Genomic DNA, 15,474 nt, shown 5'->3' with positions numbered 1-15,474 from the left:
AGAATGATTTTAATTGTTTTAAAATCGTTAATTATTTATATATTACGTTATATTAATGATTAATTATTTAAATATCAAATGATTTTTAAAGGATGCACATTTGGTATACGGGAATAACAAAATTTTTTAGATGGCGCCTATGTGGCTTGAAATGTTTAGATGCATGGAGTAAGACAACGTGCAAGTTTTTCTAGAATAAATTCCTTGAAGTATTAATTCTGGTAGAGCAAGTAAGCACAATTTAAATTTCAGTAAAAACAACCAAAATGCTTCTCAGAGGGCTGTGCTGATTCGTACTCCAATCAACGTTGAATGGAGAATGGTTTTCTCACACTGTCACCAATACTAGAGGCCATCCATCTTTGCAGCTTTCACTCCTGTGACTCAAAAAGAGGTGGCATTTGCATTTCATAAACATTAGCACTAGCTCTTTGATTCCTAGATTAAAAATGAGAATGAGAACTTTTTTTCTGTCCATTTGTCCTGTTAAAATCCTTTGCCCATTTTTCTTTTAGATTTTAAGAGGTTCTTAACTTTGTATATTATGGATCTTAATCCTTTTTTCTAGTTATAAACAGTAAACTTGTTTCCTGAGTGATGCTGGCCTTTTAGCTTTATGCATTAAAAAAAAAAATTTATTGGGGCACCTGGGCGGCTCAGTTGGTTAAGGGTCTGGCTTCGGCTCAGGTCATGATCTCACAGTTTGTGGGTTTGAGCCCCACGTCGGGCTCTGTGCTGACAGCTCAGAACCTGGAGCCTGCTTGGGATTTTGTGTCTCGCTGTCTCTCTCTGCCCCTCTCCTGCTTGTGCTCTGTCTCTCTCAAAAATAAATAAAATAAAAATGTAAAAAAAAAAAAATTTTTTTTAAACTTATTTATTTTTTGCCAAAAATAATATTTGGTTTTTAGTGTAGTTGAATAAGTCGGGTTTTTTTTTTTTTTTTCCTTTATGGAGACTGAGCTTTGTGTCTTATGTAAAAAGGTCTGCCCTCTCAAAGTAATTAAAATTCATTATTTCTCTGACGCTTTATAGCTTTGTTTTTAGCTGTTTATTATATCAAGAATTTTTGTCTATGGTGTGGGATAAGATAATAATATAACTTAGTTTTTTTTTTAACTGAGTAAAAAGCTATGTATCCCAATGCCATTTATTGTTGTTAGTCTTTTTTTTTCCTGTTGGTTTGAAATATTACCATTAGCATGATAAATTTCATGTATGCATGGATCTTTTTCAGGATTCTCTATTCTGTTTACCGTCCAGTCTATGTATCTCTAGATTACTTGCTGATTTTTAAATACTGTATTTGCATAGTATGTCAGGCCAAATTTTCTTCTTTTTAAGAAATGATTTTGCTCATTTCATGAATGTATTTTACATAGATTTTAGTATAATGAAGGATTTTCTTTAATTTATAAATTAATTTGGGGAAAATTCACACTTTTACAATATTGAATCTTCCTACCCAGGAACATGGTATTCTCTAGGATTTAAGCTTTATTATGTGTCCTTCATAAGATTGACAGTTATTCTAAAAATATCTTTTGCACATTTACTTGATCTTTATTCTTAGTTATTATATGAGTGTTATTTGAATTCTGAATGAAATCTTTATGGGTTTCATCTTCTAATTTGTGACTGTTAGCATGTAAGATAGCTACTGATTTTATGTTGACATTGTTTCCATCTGGCTTAGTAAACTCATATTTATTTTAATAATTTTCTAAATGTTTTGCTAGACATCAGACTGTTGGTAAAGAATGCTAATTTTGTTTCTTACACTACATGCTTTGATTCCTTATGTTTTTTTTTTTTTTCTTAATGTTTTTGCTAAGGCCAATTTTTTGTCCCTTTTACTCTACTCTGGAAGATTTCTTATGATCTTCTGAATCATTAATTGAACCTTTACTCATATTCATATTCATATCCACTTTATTGTTTACTCATCTATTGATTTGTTTTATTTCAGCCACACTGCTTTCAATTTCCAAAAATGCTAACTCTTTTCTTCCTTCTCTTCCTTTTTCTTCCTATTCTTCTTTCATATCCACAATGTTTTTTTTAAAGAATGCAATATTTTCTTTAGTTTTGTTGATTATAATAATTACAGTCCTTTGAAAAGTTCTTTTTATTTCTTTCAGAAATTCTTTTTTCATAGGGATTTGTTCTGTTTGGAACCTTTTTATCATTCCATTGGTCTCCCTTAAATGTTGGTGATTCTTGTTAGTTAGAGTTGAAGGACTCTGTTGAATGGTTTTGGTAGTTGGATGGTTACTCCCTAAGGATAAATAGGAAATCCTGTTCCTTCAGCGACAGATCTGGTCAAATCCCAGGAAAACTTCCTTGGTGGTGGTTCTGTGGAGAGAGGAAGGAGGGTGTTGGATGTTTGCTTCACCTCATGACCTCAGGACTCTAGAGTAGAAGCCCTCTTCCTATATCAACATTTTTATCTTTGGCATCTGAAAGTGCAGGCTTCATATTTAATCCAAATGCTGCCATATAGGCTAACCAAAGACCCATGTTAAATCTTTAGACGCTTATTATTTTCTTCTAATGGCTATAAATTCAATATGGCAGAATAATAAAATTGGAAGCACTAGTCTGTAATTAAATCTGGGATAGTAAACAGACATTAATGTATTCCATGCCTTAATGCCTGTTCTCACTTTGCATTTTACATCCATTATTGTTTGTCTGAAGCTGTGAGGAGGGATGAAGAACAGTTACTGGGACATCCATGAAATGTTTTGGAGACAGTGAATATACAACTGTGATTCAAATTTAGGATTCACAAAAAGAAACCATTGGAGATAAAGCTGGAGCCAAGCTGTGAAGATGCTCATGTTTATGTTTAAGGAGTTTGGACTTTACCTTGTCAGTAACGGAGTATTTTGGATGGGTTTTGAGCAGGGAAGTGTCGTGATAAAAGTGGCTTTATTTGAGAGCTGTCTCCATGATAAGTATCAGGAGGTCAGACACCACTGTGGTAATCTAGGAAGAGATAATAAGGTCCTGAGATAAAGTAAAGGGAAATTGGAATGGGAAGCAAGTGACATATATAAGAGTCTGAGCAAAATCATTTTAGCCTTTGGCGATTTCTTGGATGAGAGTATAAAGAGAAAGGAATGCTCGAAAAGACCTCAAGGTTTCAAGCCTAGATCACTAAAAGAGGTAACAGAACTAAATAAGGGGATAAAAAGAGGCTGCTATCCGCCCCCCCCCCCCCAATTTTAGCTGTCGTTTAAACACTTCGACCCCATCATGTTTTGTTTCTTTATTTTCATCTAATTTTTTCATTAGATGATTTATGCTTAAAAATGTCAAATGATCAGAAATGAATTATTTTATGTTTCCTGTCCAGTGATGCTAAGAATATCCATTGATTTCCTAAGGCTGTGGAGCTGGCCGTGGGGATGGAAAAGACGGTATTTGAGGAATGTGCTGGTCAGACTTGAGGACAGTGTAGTATGGTGCCTGCCACCTCACTGACCACCAAACTACTCACTGTGTCTGGCTAACTGCACTCGGTCCAGATCCCATTCTGGAGGGGAAGGGGAAAAGACTAGACCTTGACCTGTTTGTCTTTCAAAAGAAATTTCAAAATATTATGAAGATTTTTTAGCTGTAAATGTTGCTGTAGAGACACATGAAAGTTCTCTCTTCGTTCCTCTGTTTTTGCCTCTGCGTCTACCCGTAGCTGGATTTTCAAGAAACTTACTGTTTTCATAGTAGCACTGTCTTTTCTTAGGTCTTAATTTCACTGTGCCCTGTTGAGCTGGTGAGTTGCATGGGCATAGCAGTTACAAAGTTGCCCATAAGGATTACATGGGTGAATCTAAGTAATACATACAAGTCATAAAGACATATATATATATATAACACATTATATATATATATATGTATGTGTCATGAAGAGGCTTTGCTCGCAGTGAAGCCCTCAGTAACTATGAACTGTTAAGACCCACAGACTGAAGATGGGCATCTTTACTTTTTACGGATTGTGTGGTGCCATTCCAGGCAGTGGATCTCAAACTTTAGTGTGCATTAAGATAATCTTTTGGGTTGATGAAAACACAGATTACCAGGCCTTATCCCCAGAGTTTTGATTCAGCTGGTCTTAGGTGGAGCCTGAGAATTTGTGTCTGTAGCAAGTTCCCAGAAGATGTTGATGCTGCCGGCTGGGGACTAAGTTTTTGAGAACCAGCGGTTTGGGGACTGGGAGGAAGGTTAATGAGATTTGTATTCATAATGGAGTCAGTTACTTTGCAGTTAGGAATTCCCTTCTTTTCTGGCTGTACATTCTGAACCCTAGTCTGCTGGGCTCTTTGTTTTCTGAAGCAGCAGAAACCAGTCAGCAGGTGACAAATTTCATTACTCTACTTTCTTTGAATTTTCCCAGGGATTACTAAGTATACCACTGTTAGTGCTGGCACTTCTCTGTTATTTTAAGGATTTGTTGGTTTTTCCAAGGTGGTTTTCCCTTGATGCCAGAAGATGTGAATAGGAGCAATCTCATGGTGATGCTTGGGTCTCTCTTGGTATTTGCTATACTGCAGAATTTATATTTTTCACTTAATATTAATTTTAAATCCGTGCCTTTCTTTCTCACACCCTTTTAAATTCTCATTTAATTAGTCAGAGTTACAAATGGCATCACTTATAAACATACTTGTGTAAGCAGAGCAATGTGGCTTTCGGCATCTCTGTAATGAAAGTTTAAACTACTTGGAACTCTAGCTTACATTCCTTTAAGTCTTTATGATCTAAATATTCTTTTCCGTGATGCCAAAAAGGTTCTGTGTGATCATCTAAAGTTTGAAATTCGTTTTCAAATCAAAGGCACTGCCAAACTCAGAAGCAACTGTGTGAAGAAAATGTGTGGAAACACCAGTCATTACAGGTTGGTTTATAAAAAGAGTTGCAGATTGATCGGTCTTTGAAAAATGTTTGGTGACACGAAACTCTTTCAATCAGTTCCAAATCTGGCAACTCTCTTGTTGCATTAGATTTTCTTTCCTTCACTTTTCTTCTCTCTCTAACAGAGACAGACACATCCCTTTTCCTGCGTCCCGTTTTAGATGACTGACGGAAAAGTAAACACCAAATATGAGCATGTGGGGATGGTTTATTTCTTTTTACATTGACTAGAAGGCAGTGTTGAAAGGGAGACACTGCTGTCATTTCACAATGTAGGAAATTTAGAAAAGGTGTTAGAGCTGTTTTAAATAATTTCTATTTTTGGATTATGCCATTCATGAGGGTATGTAGTCTTTCCTTTAGAGAAGGAATTTGTTTAAAGTATATCTGAGATCTCTTGGTGACAAATAAACAATGTGTTCAAAAGAAAGCCCTGTAATATTTTTCATTCGATGATTCATGCTTAAAAATGTCAAATGATCAGAAACGAAAGACCCAATGATTGGGTCATTTGAAACATATGGTTCTGGGAATTATTAGGCATGCCAACTCTAATATGGAATCTCAGTCCCTTCTTTTGTCCTTATAAAGATAGCAGAGTCATTTGTGCCTCGTTCTTTTCTTTTTACCTGTCACATTCAGTGCCCTCACGTTTCCTCGCCTGTGAGGCAGCACTCACACAGGGGTTGGATGAGTCTGCCCGAGTTCAAGTTCTGACTCCACTACTTATTTACTGAGTGCTGCTGAGAAAGCCACTCACCTTTCTGTGCTTCCATTTCCTAACTCGTCAACTCAAAATGAGGACACGTACCTTGAAACACGATGGCAAAGAATAAATAATACACGTACTGCCCTTAGAGCAGTTTCTGGCACAGAATAGCAGAGTCCGTCAATGTTAGCTTTTATCGCTTACTTGGTTGGACTTCCTGGTTTGGTTACTTATTTCTCCCAGAGAAGGAAGATTATGACAACCTCCCTGTCAATGGCTATTTAGAATATCATTGGGAATGGTGGAGAGTTAATATGGCTCCAATATTATAAATTCAGAACCATCCTTATGAGAATCAAATAAGTGATATTTTGGTCATGAGTTCTGTTTCTCCATGTTAGAAACCATCTTCTTTTACAGTAATTGCCCCACACATTAACAATGGGGAATTCTTTTAGGCCAGTAGACTTTGGATTTTTTTGTTTAGTGAGATCTGTGATTTTTATTTCTGTTCTGTTTTCTCTGATGAATGAAAAGTTTGCACAAAAAAGCACAACTTGTTAATTCTATTGAAACCATTAAGAATGGCTCAAGTTAAATATAACTTCATAGAAATGAGTTCTTCTGAACTGATTGTATATTTGGACTTGAGATGCACATTGAAGATACTTTGGAGATATTAAAATGATGTATTTGGATTCCTAATGACAAGTTCCTACTTGTGCCTTGATTCTCCTGCCTCATTAAATCAATAACACCCATTATTTCTTGGGAAGGAAAGACCCAGCTGAGAACAGCAGAGTTATAATGCGGCTTTGAACTTCCAAATAGAATTTGTCACATCGATAGCAAGGTCATAGTCTTGCTATGTAAGCACCTTTTATTTGCAGAAGCCATTCTTTTTTGAGGAAGAAAAAAAAAGAGGGGCGTATGTAATGGTTTTCTTATAAATCAGAACTTGGAGGAGGGGTCGTGGAGCAGAAAAGAGCAGAGCAGAGCACAGATCAGAACTCATGGGCGTTCCCACCATATGAGAAGGAGCAAATGTCACAGGACTGGAGAGAATCACTGGAAGAGAAGTAGGTCCAGAAAGGTGACAGAACATTTTCACTTCCGCATCCTGTGACCGTATGGTGGGATCTTGAAACTGGGAGGGGAGAATTAAATATTAATAAATCTGTCTGAATTCAGCAGTCAGTATTCCCTTTCACTTCGGAAAAGCCTGGGAAAGTTGCAGACCCTTCGTCATGGCAAGATGTCCAGCAGAGAAAGCAGCTGAAAGCTTCTTCTTCCCCATTTGCTCTCCACCGTTCCCATTCTGAGAGGACAAGTGGACCAAAGGGCCAGGTACTGGAGGATGCAGAATGGAGGGAAGGCAAGCTTCATGGCCATCAGCAGTGGGTACCAGGCCGACACCATCAAAAACCAGGTCAGAGAAATCAGTCTCACTAACAGAGGATTCCCAGCAGACGGCACATTGCAGGACATCTCAGCGAAGCCAGAGAAAACCCAGGGGATACAGGAACCAGATGCTCCTCTGCACACAGACAACGCCACCTCGGGAAGAAGGATGAGGGAGGAAAAAAATTTTCCTTTCAATTGTCAAGTTAAAAGATTTTTTGTTTGTTTGTTGTGTCATCAGTAAGAATGAGACTTGGAAGGAAAACGTTACCAGTGAAGGAAGCTAAAGTAGGTGAATTGTAGAACAGAAATTTCACCTCACGACACTGAGTATTAGTTAAGATCGTCATTCTACATGAAAGGTTGAGTTTCCCAAGGTCTAGAAATGCGGGAGTATAAACACAGCTCATTCAGCCCCACAACGGACCACATGCCCCCAGAGTCCCACTGTCTGGAGATTTTTAACCTAATTGCTCACCTGACTCCAATTTCTCTGCTTTAAATTCTATCCCGCATGTTTCTGCCCACGTAATCATCTGCCTGCAGTCAGCCTCTTTTGTCATGTAGTTCCTTAGCACAAGAACCCCAGCGATGTATGTGTTTATTTGGTATAAAGTACTGTGATTCACTCTTACGGTTTATTTGTTTCTTGCTTTATTGCTATTTTTTTGTCCCTTTTGAATGGTTCTAATTATAACTTCTATCAAATTGGGAATAGTTCTGTAATTTTTAGCTACAGAAAATGACTATTTGAATTTAGTTTTCCTTCTCTGCCGTTACTGTTATTTGAAAGAGACTATGTACATTTTGGCACAAAGATATAATTGTTTTAATAAAGAATCATACGGGCCAATAGCAGGAAGTATATATAAGCCCTCAAATTCTACTGCTAAGCAGTCGAATTCAGTGACCACACTGAAACCTGAGAAAAGCATGCTTACAATTTAGCTTTGTGGTGTATTGAAGTCTTGTATGTCAGTTTTCCTATTTCATGGGATTTGTAAGCTGAAAGACCTTGATGCTAACTTAATACAAACAAGATAAAACATTCTTAACAGAGTGTGCTGACCATATGTGGGATTCATTTGATGAGGATTTTCATTTTCTTTATAAAACATATCTCAGGAAGACCAGCAGTTATTGTTTAAATCACAAAAATGAAGTGATATCAGGGCACGCATAGGCTCCGTCATCTCTGAGCGTTTAAGTTTCAGATTGTGCTAACCTACTCCGAATCTACTAATATCACAAAAACCAAGCCCAATTCTTTTCTGTATGTCGTATGTTCATTTAATCATCCATTGAGTCCCCCCACACCCCGCACTGTGGGTTAGGCATGTGCTAGGTACAAAATTTGAGATGGAAGAGATGGAGGGCACAGTTTAGGAACTCGAGGGATGTAGAGTGTGGTCTGGGAGTTGGACCAATAGACAGGTAAATATTACATTTGTACAAGTTGATTGCGGGGCCTGGAGGATGAGCTCATTCGACTTGGAGATGGTCAGGAAAGGGTTTCTTGAGTGTTGATGCGTTAATCTATACTATCCAAGTAAACAGATGAAGAAGGATTTTGAAACAAAGGGAAAGAATGAAGATGACATTTTAACTTATTTTTTTAATTATGCATTTTCATTTTTTTAAAGCTTATTGATTTATTTTTGAGAAAGACAGAGCATGAGCAGGGGAGGGACAGAGAGAGAGAGAGAGGGAGAGAGAGAGAGAGAGAGGAAATCCCAAGCAGGCTCTGCCCTGTCAGTGTAGAGCCCAATGTGGAGCTTGAACTCACAAACAGTGAGATCATGACCTGAGCTGAAACCGAGTCTGATGCATCACTGACTGAGCCACCCGGGTGTCCAGAAGATGACATTTGTAGAGAAGCTTCAGGAGTTTGGTGTGACTAGAACACAAGATGCATGCTGACGAAGTATAGAGACACTTCAGTGTAAGGATTGAAAATTAGAGTGGAAGAAAGGTTATGAACTATCTAGTTTAAACCTCACAACAACTCTGTCTGGTGGGTGGTACTATGCCTGTTTTAATGATGAGGAAGCAGAGTTGGGGAGCTTAGACATGCTTATGGCCACACAGTAAGCAGCAGAGATGGGGGGGGGGGTCTTCTGACTACAAATTCAGTGATGCAGCCGAGGAGGTCACAGGATGTTTTTTTTTTTTTTAGTCTCTTCGTGGCCTCTTTCCCCGCCCCCCCCCACGATATAATTATCCATAACATATGAGAAAGAATTAAATTAGAATTGCTTTGTGGTTGTTTAGAAAATTAAACTACTCAAAAATGTAATAATAATAATAATAATAATAATAACAATGGTTCTTGCTCTTATTATAACAAGGAAGAAGTTCCCAGTCACCTCCACAGTGATGTGCTTACAGTTTGTACTGAGCATGTGAAATTTTAAAAATATGTTTCTGCCACATGTATGGGACAGTCTTTAGCTAGTCCTTCTGAATATCCTCCTTCCAAAAGCCTGAGAGATGAGATCAAACAGCCGAGGGAATGGGTCTAAGGAATGGGGCAGACTGGACGGGTGGTCTCATGTGGATTTTTATGAGGTTGTTTAAAATCTGTGCATGGTTTCTTCAGGAATAAGGATCCAACCAAAACGGTTTGATGTCTTCTAGTGACTTTACCACAGGAGAAACACTAGAAGAATTTATTTTAGAATTCTTACAACAATACAAAACAAGTCAAAACAAAACTAAACTATGTCTTATGATCCTTTGGGGACCACAAAAGGAAAATCATCTTGTTTGAAGAAAAATTGACTAACCTGGGGCCCATTTTCCTTAGGAGAGTTCCCATGTTAGGCTTTAGCCAGGGGTCTGTGTGTATATAATATGTCTGGAATGGAGGGAGGGAACCTATAGGACTCCTTATGTTCTTAAAGGGACCAAATCAGGAAAGATTAAGAAACATTTCATGTAAGGGACGCCTGAGTGGCTCAGTCGGTTAAGCCTCCGACTTTAGCTCAGGTCATGATGTCGGTTTGTGAGTTTGAGCCCTGCGTCGGGCTCTGTGTTGACAGCTCAGAGCCTGGAGCCCACTTCAGATTCTGTGTGTGTCTGTCTCTCTCTGCCCCTCACCCATTCACACTCTGTCTCTGTCTCTCTCTCTCTCAAAAATAAATAGACATTAAAAAATAGAAACATTTCAAGCGTGACACCCCAAACTGAGTGTGTGTGTGCGTGTGCGTGCGCGTATGTGTGTGTGTGGTCTCAGATTACTTTTAATTTGTAGGGTTGAATTCTCCAGATTTGATCCTAAGTAAGCATGCAAGAGGTTTTAGAAGACATTTCATGTTAACATTTGACAAAATAAGGTTGCTTTTTTTTTTTAATATTAAGAGAGGATTTTCATAAAGTAACATACCGATTCCGTTATCTCATCCAAACAATAGTATCAACATTGTTCCACAACAATAAAGCTTTTGGACCTATAAATAAATGTTAAAATGTGAATTATAACAGTATTTTAATTATGATGGAATTAAATCAATATCACATCATCACTTCTCTCAGCTCATATGAATGAATAGAATAGCTATCTTTAAGTTCAGTTGAGTTGGTTAACAATTTCTGTGTTTTAAAATTTGTGACATGTTACTAAGTCTCTTGATAAACTGTCCCCTCAAACTCCAAAACTTTTTCAGATAATTCAGAATAGAATATGAGTTGCTATGTAATAACTATATATGTACAAGCTAAAGTAATATACCATGCAATAGCCATGAAATGCAGGGTGCATTACTATGAAGTTTGTATTAAATAAACAAAGAGCCAGAATGTGTAAAGGTAATTCAACTGTAAAAAATTTAATCTTATGTTATCAGTAAAATTAAAATCTGTGAATCATGTTTGTATCATCTACAGAGTTTTTGCAAATCTTCAATTGTTTCAGCGTTTATTTCTTTTAAAGGGTAGCTCTTTCATTTTGCTCAAATTATTGGCCTTGAAAGGTAAATTTAAGTTGGAATAATATTGCATCCAATATCAGCAATACATATTTCAGAATAGTAATTAAATATCAGTATTTATCTTTTTCATGGGAGCTGTGGAGAAATACCTAAATCAAAAAACTATAATCTTGTCCTATCTAAGAAGATGGTTTTGTTGATTTTTACATGTTTGGAGAGAATACTTTTTTATAGGCTTTCCACTCTTTTGCAAAATCCATTTTGAAATTTAGCTGAAGAATCACTTCTAATTTTGAAAGTAAGAAAATACGTGTAATTCTGTGTTTAACCTTTTTAGAAAGAAGTCTTTCTAAAGACTCAGCATATGATAAAGAAATTTTAAACCCAAAGTAAATTCAGATTTGTACAACACTATCACTAAATCCTTTGATTTATCAGCCACCTATTTGTTTGATTGAAAAATCATTTTCTACAACATCCGATGTTTTCATAGCTTTTGGAATGTTTCGATCACACCTAATAATGCACTAGGGTGCAAGTCCAGCACATTTCTAAAAATTATGTAGCTTCTTGCACATTATTAATCTCTACTTGTTGATATTTTGACAAATGGCCAATCTTTCTGCAGATGCACACAAGGAGCTGATAGTATTGGGAACACTTTCCAGTTCTTGCCGTCTCCTCTGAAACTTTACCACTTCTCAATACAAAAGACATGTAAGACAGAGTAAATACACTTAAATTTTGCAGCAAAATGTCTATGTGTGTTAATGGCATGATATTAGACCTGGTTTAAAGTTTTAGGAAAATAATTTTGAATTGGTGCAATTAAAAAAAAAATTAGTTGGATGATCCCACTATTCTCCAAGGTCTCTCCTTAGTATGGTTTCTGATGTCAATTGCCTGTATCTTATACAAATAGATTCTGTTTTTGGGGTGTACCTATTGTCACATCTGATATTGAATAGACTGAAGAACATTAAATCTCATTAATGGTATTCAGTAGGAATTTGATCTTTGTTATGCCAGTGATTTTATATGGAATTTGGGCAAATTTGTCAGAATCAAAAACTTATTTCTTAAGTTAAAACAATTTTATCTTCCATTCTGATTTTCAGTAATTTCCCAAAACCTTTAGTCACAGTTAAAAAATTATTGATGCCATCTTAATGGTAAACATGTTTTTAAGAAATAATGTTTTCAACCATAAGTTTCGCCTACTCTTTCTTTTTCTTAACATGTTTTTATAATTTGTGGGTGACAGTTGATCACAAAGGGATTCATTCCAAAACTGTGATGATTTTAAATATAATTATTTGAATGATTTGTGAATATTTTAAAATATTTTGTGAGCAACCGTTCTCTATAGATTAAATTTTTGATGTGAGAACAAATTTGTATACATTTAAATGTAATATCCTGATTATCACTTATCTAGATATTAAGATGCTTTAAAAAAGATTTTGTTTTAAAATTTTAATAATTTACTTATTTATTTTAAACAAATTTTTAAATCTTTGTTTATTTTGAAAGAGACAGAGCATGAGCAGGGTAGGGCAGAGAGAGAGGGAGACACAGAATTGGAAGCAGGCTCCAAGCTCTGAGCTGTCAGCACAGAGCCCGATGCAGGGCTCAAACCCATGAGCCATGAGATCATGACCTGAGCCGAAGTCGGACGCTCAACCGACTAAGCCACCCAGGCACCCCCAAATTTTTATGATTTAGGGATAATTTTGTGCATACAATATTACTTATATTTATGACTCTCACACTGTATACGGAATCCAGGTTTACAATAGCACCGTTATCTACGAATACATTGATAGCAGATCTACACTAACAAAATACTCAGTTATGTTATCCTTTTGCCGTTAGCACTATGGCTTGACTTCCCCGTTTTAGGGAAACATTATAACACAGAGTTTTATTTTAATATTATTGCCAAGCAACTAAAGTTCATAGGAACCCCACATCAGTGACCAAATAGTTTGCAAAATTGTACAAGTGCTTGACAGGTGTTGTTTATTCAGAAAGATTTCTGTGGAATGGGAGAGGCAGGGCGCTCGTAGCATTGGGGTTTAGGTATTCATGGGAGTGAGTGAACCCGTTGGATCAATCTTTCCAGGAGCTTGGCTGTGAATGGAAGGTCAGAGGGATGATTAAAGGAGATGTTATAAGAGACTCTTAAAAACTGAGAACAAACTGAGGGTTGATGGGGGGTGGGAGGGAGGGTAGGGTAGGTGATGGGCATTGAAGAGGGCATCTTTTGGGATGAGCACTGGGTGTTGTATGGAAACCAATTTGACAATAAATTTCATATATTAAAAAAATAGTTTCTGGAAGGATTAAAAAAAAAAAGGAGATGTTAGATCAAGGATGGGGGAGACTTGCACACTTCAGAGAAGGCACTGACAGCCGAGAGGAAGAGGTTGCATATTCTGGAGAAAGAAGGAGCATGGCAAGTGGAATAAGATGGTGACCTGGGGCGCCTGGGTGGCTCAGTCGGTTAAGCGGCCGACTTCGGCTCAGGTCATGATCTCACGGTCCATGAGTTCGAGCCCCGCGTCGGGCTCTGTGCTGACAGCTCGGAGCCTGGAGCCTGTTTCGGATTCTGTGTCTCCCTCTCTCTGACCCTCCCCCGTTCATGCTCTGTCTCTCTCTGGCTCAAAAATAAATAAACGTTAAAAAAAAAAAAATTAAAAAAAAAAAAAGATGGTGACCATGCAGGGTATGGGAAGGGAGAAGAAAGAGAACCAAGGAGAAGGCACTTTATGCCCTGAGATTGGCAGAAAGAAAGGGGAGATGGGTGGTGTGAAGGTAAAAAGATATGCAGAAAGAGTTCATGCTTTGTTCATTTGCTCAAAATGAGGTTGGGGGCAAAATGATTAGTTAATGGGAAGAGGAGAAGGCAAGGCAATTGTGAGGAATGTGAGAATGGAAAATTTTGGTTGGCTATTCTCAGACTTGGAGGTGAGCTAGCCAGCTAGGGCCAGGCAAATAGCCGTGTCATGCTGAGACCCATTAACTTAATAAGCACTTCCTGAAGGCTTGCCACATGCTAAGTACTTGGTTAGGCTCTGGGGATACAGAGATGAAAGACCTGGTCCTGGTCCCCAAGGAGTCTGCGGATGCGTAAGTCACTAGTTACCATGCGGGTGCTGCCGTGGGAGCTGAGAGAGGGATGTGTTTCTCAGCCTGGGGAGAAGAGAGAAGCTGGAAAATTTTCTTCTAAAGGAGAGCTTCTTAGACTCTTTTAATGTGCCTGGTTAGCTTTACTTTATGCATTTCAAAGAAGATTATCTAGTTTTCAAGGAAATTAGCAGCAGAAAATTCTAAGGTCTCAGTTATGCTCTAAGTGACATCTGACAGAACAATAGGAAATAAGCTACCAAGACTAAAAAAAAAAAAAAAAATGAGTACCAACATCTTAGACTCTTTAATTGGTTAGTGACCAAAATCTAATTCAAAATGGATTAAAGAGAAAGGAATGAAATTAGAGATTCACATCATTGTCAAAGTCTGGGAGGCATTCTTGGTCTCAGGAATGGCTGCATTTAGGAGTTCAAATAATATCATCAGGTCTTGGTCTTTCTACATTTTTTGAGAAATGAGCCTCTTCTTTACTTCTTTCTGGCAGTTTCATACCATAGCACCTTTAAGCCTGTGTTTTCTCTTTGGGAAGTAAAATTGTACCTTTTGCCAGAGCAGCGTGGCAGACCTTGGAGCCCCCAGTTCAAGAAAGCTACATTCCCTATAAATGTGGGTCACTGAATCTGATGGGAAACTTTTGCCATTAAAAAAAAAAAGGTTTTGAAGCTATTATTCATATTTTTGTTAAAGTTTGGGGTAAAACTATAAAATCCACAATTAAAGCTTATCATGATCACCCCCCCCCCCCGTGGTTGAGTAGTTTTTAGGCTTCATTGATTAATCCTAAAAGCTTAATCTTTATTAACAAGAAGTAGCCACTAATAACTTCAGTATAATTCTGGATACATCCCATGTGCAACTCTGGTGTTTGGAGGGAGTAATTTAAACAGTAGAAAACAGACACATCCATTAGAATCTTAGATGTACATGTAGACTAAATCCTATGTGCTTGTTTGAGGAATAATTTTTGTGGTTCTACAGCTCTGACTAAACCATTATAAAACGTTTACTGTGGGGTCCCCCTAACATTCAGATGTATTGGCCTCTTGTCAGTGATCTTAACGATTTTGAACTTAATATAACCCAAATGACTATTAAGTACTTTTCCTAATAATGTTTAATACAGATAAGAAACTATCGGTGGTGAACATTTAAGAATTTTGGAGATTAAAAAGAAAGAGTCAAGGGGTGTCTGGGTGGCTCAGTTGGTTAAGTATCTGACTCAATTTTGTCTCAGGTCTTGATCCCAGGACTATGAGATCGAGTCCCTTGTCCGGCTCTGCTCTGGGTGTGGAGCCTGCTTAAGATTCTCCTTCTCCCTCTCCTTCTGCCCCTCCCTCACTTGCACATGCTCTCTCTCTGTCTCTCAAA

The 15,474-nt window shown here is 37.5% G+C and overlaps 1 protein-coding gene across 3 annotated transcripts in view; it reads left to right on the top strand.

Annotated features, from left to right (window-relative positions):
- Positions 1–15,474, top strand: part of SUGCT (succinyl-CoA:glutarate-CoA transferase) — a 768,020-nt gene that overhangs the window by 419,769 nt on the left and 332,777 nt on the right. Inside the window, exon 13 of one of the 3 annotated variants that reach the window (XM_049642764.1) lies at positions 11,582–12,279. The exons of the other annotated variants lie outside the window; for them this stretch is intronic. Within the exon in view, the coding sequence (XP_049498721.1) occupies positions 11,582–11,599 (18 nt within the window). The 3' untranslated portion in view covers positions 11,600–12,279. Of the gene's footprint in view, positions 1–11,581; positions 12,280–15,474 lie in introns of those variants that run through there. 3 annotated transcript variants of the gene reach the window in all.

Source organism: Panthera uncia, chromosome A2 (assembly GCF_023721935.1).
Source record: "Panthera uncia isolate 11264 chromosome A2, Puncia_PCG_1.0, whole genome shotgun sequence".
In the NCBI taxonomy this organism is placed as follows: Eukaryota; Metazoa; Chordata; class Mammalia; order Carnivora; family Felidae; genus Panthera; species Panthera uncia.
This window is presented reverse-complemented; position numbering and strand designations above follow the sequence as displayed.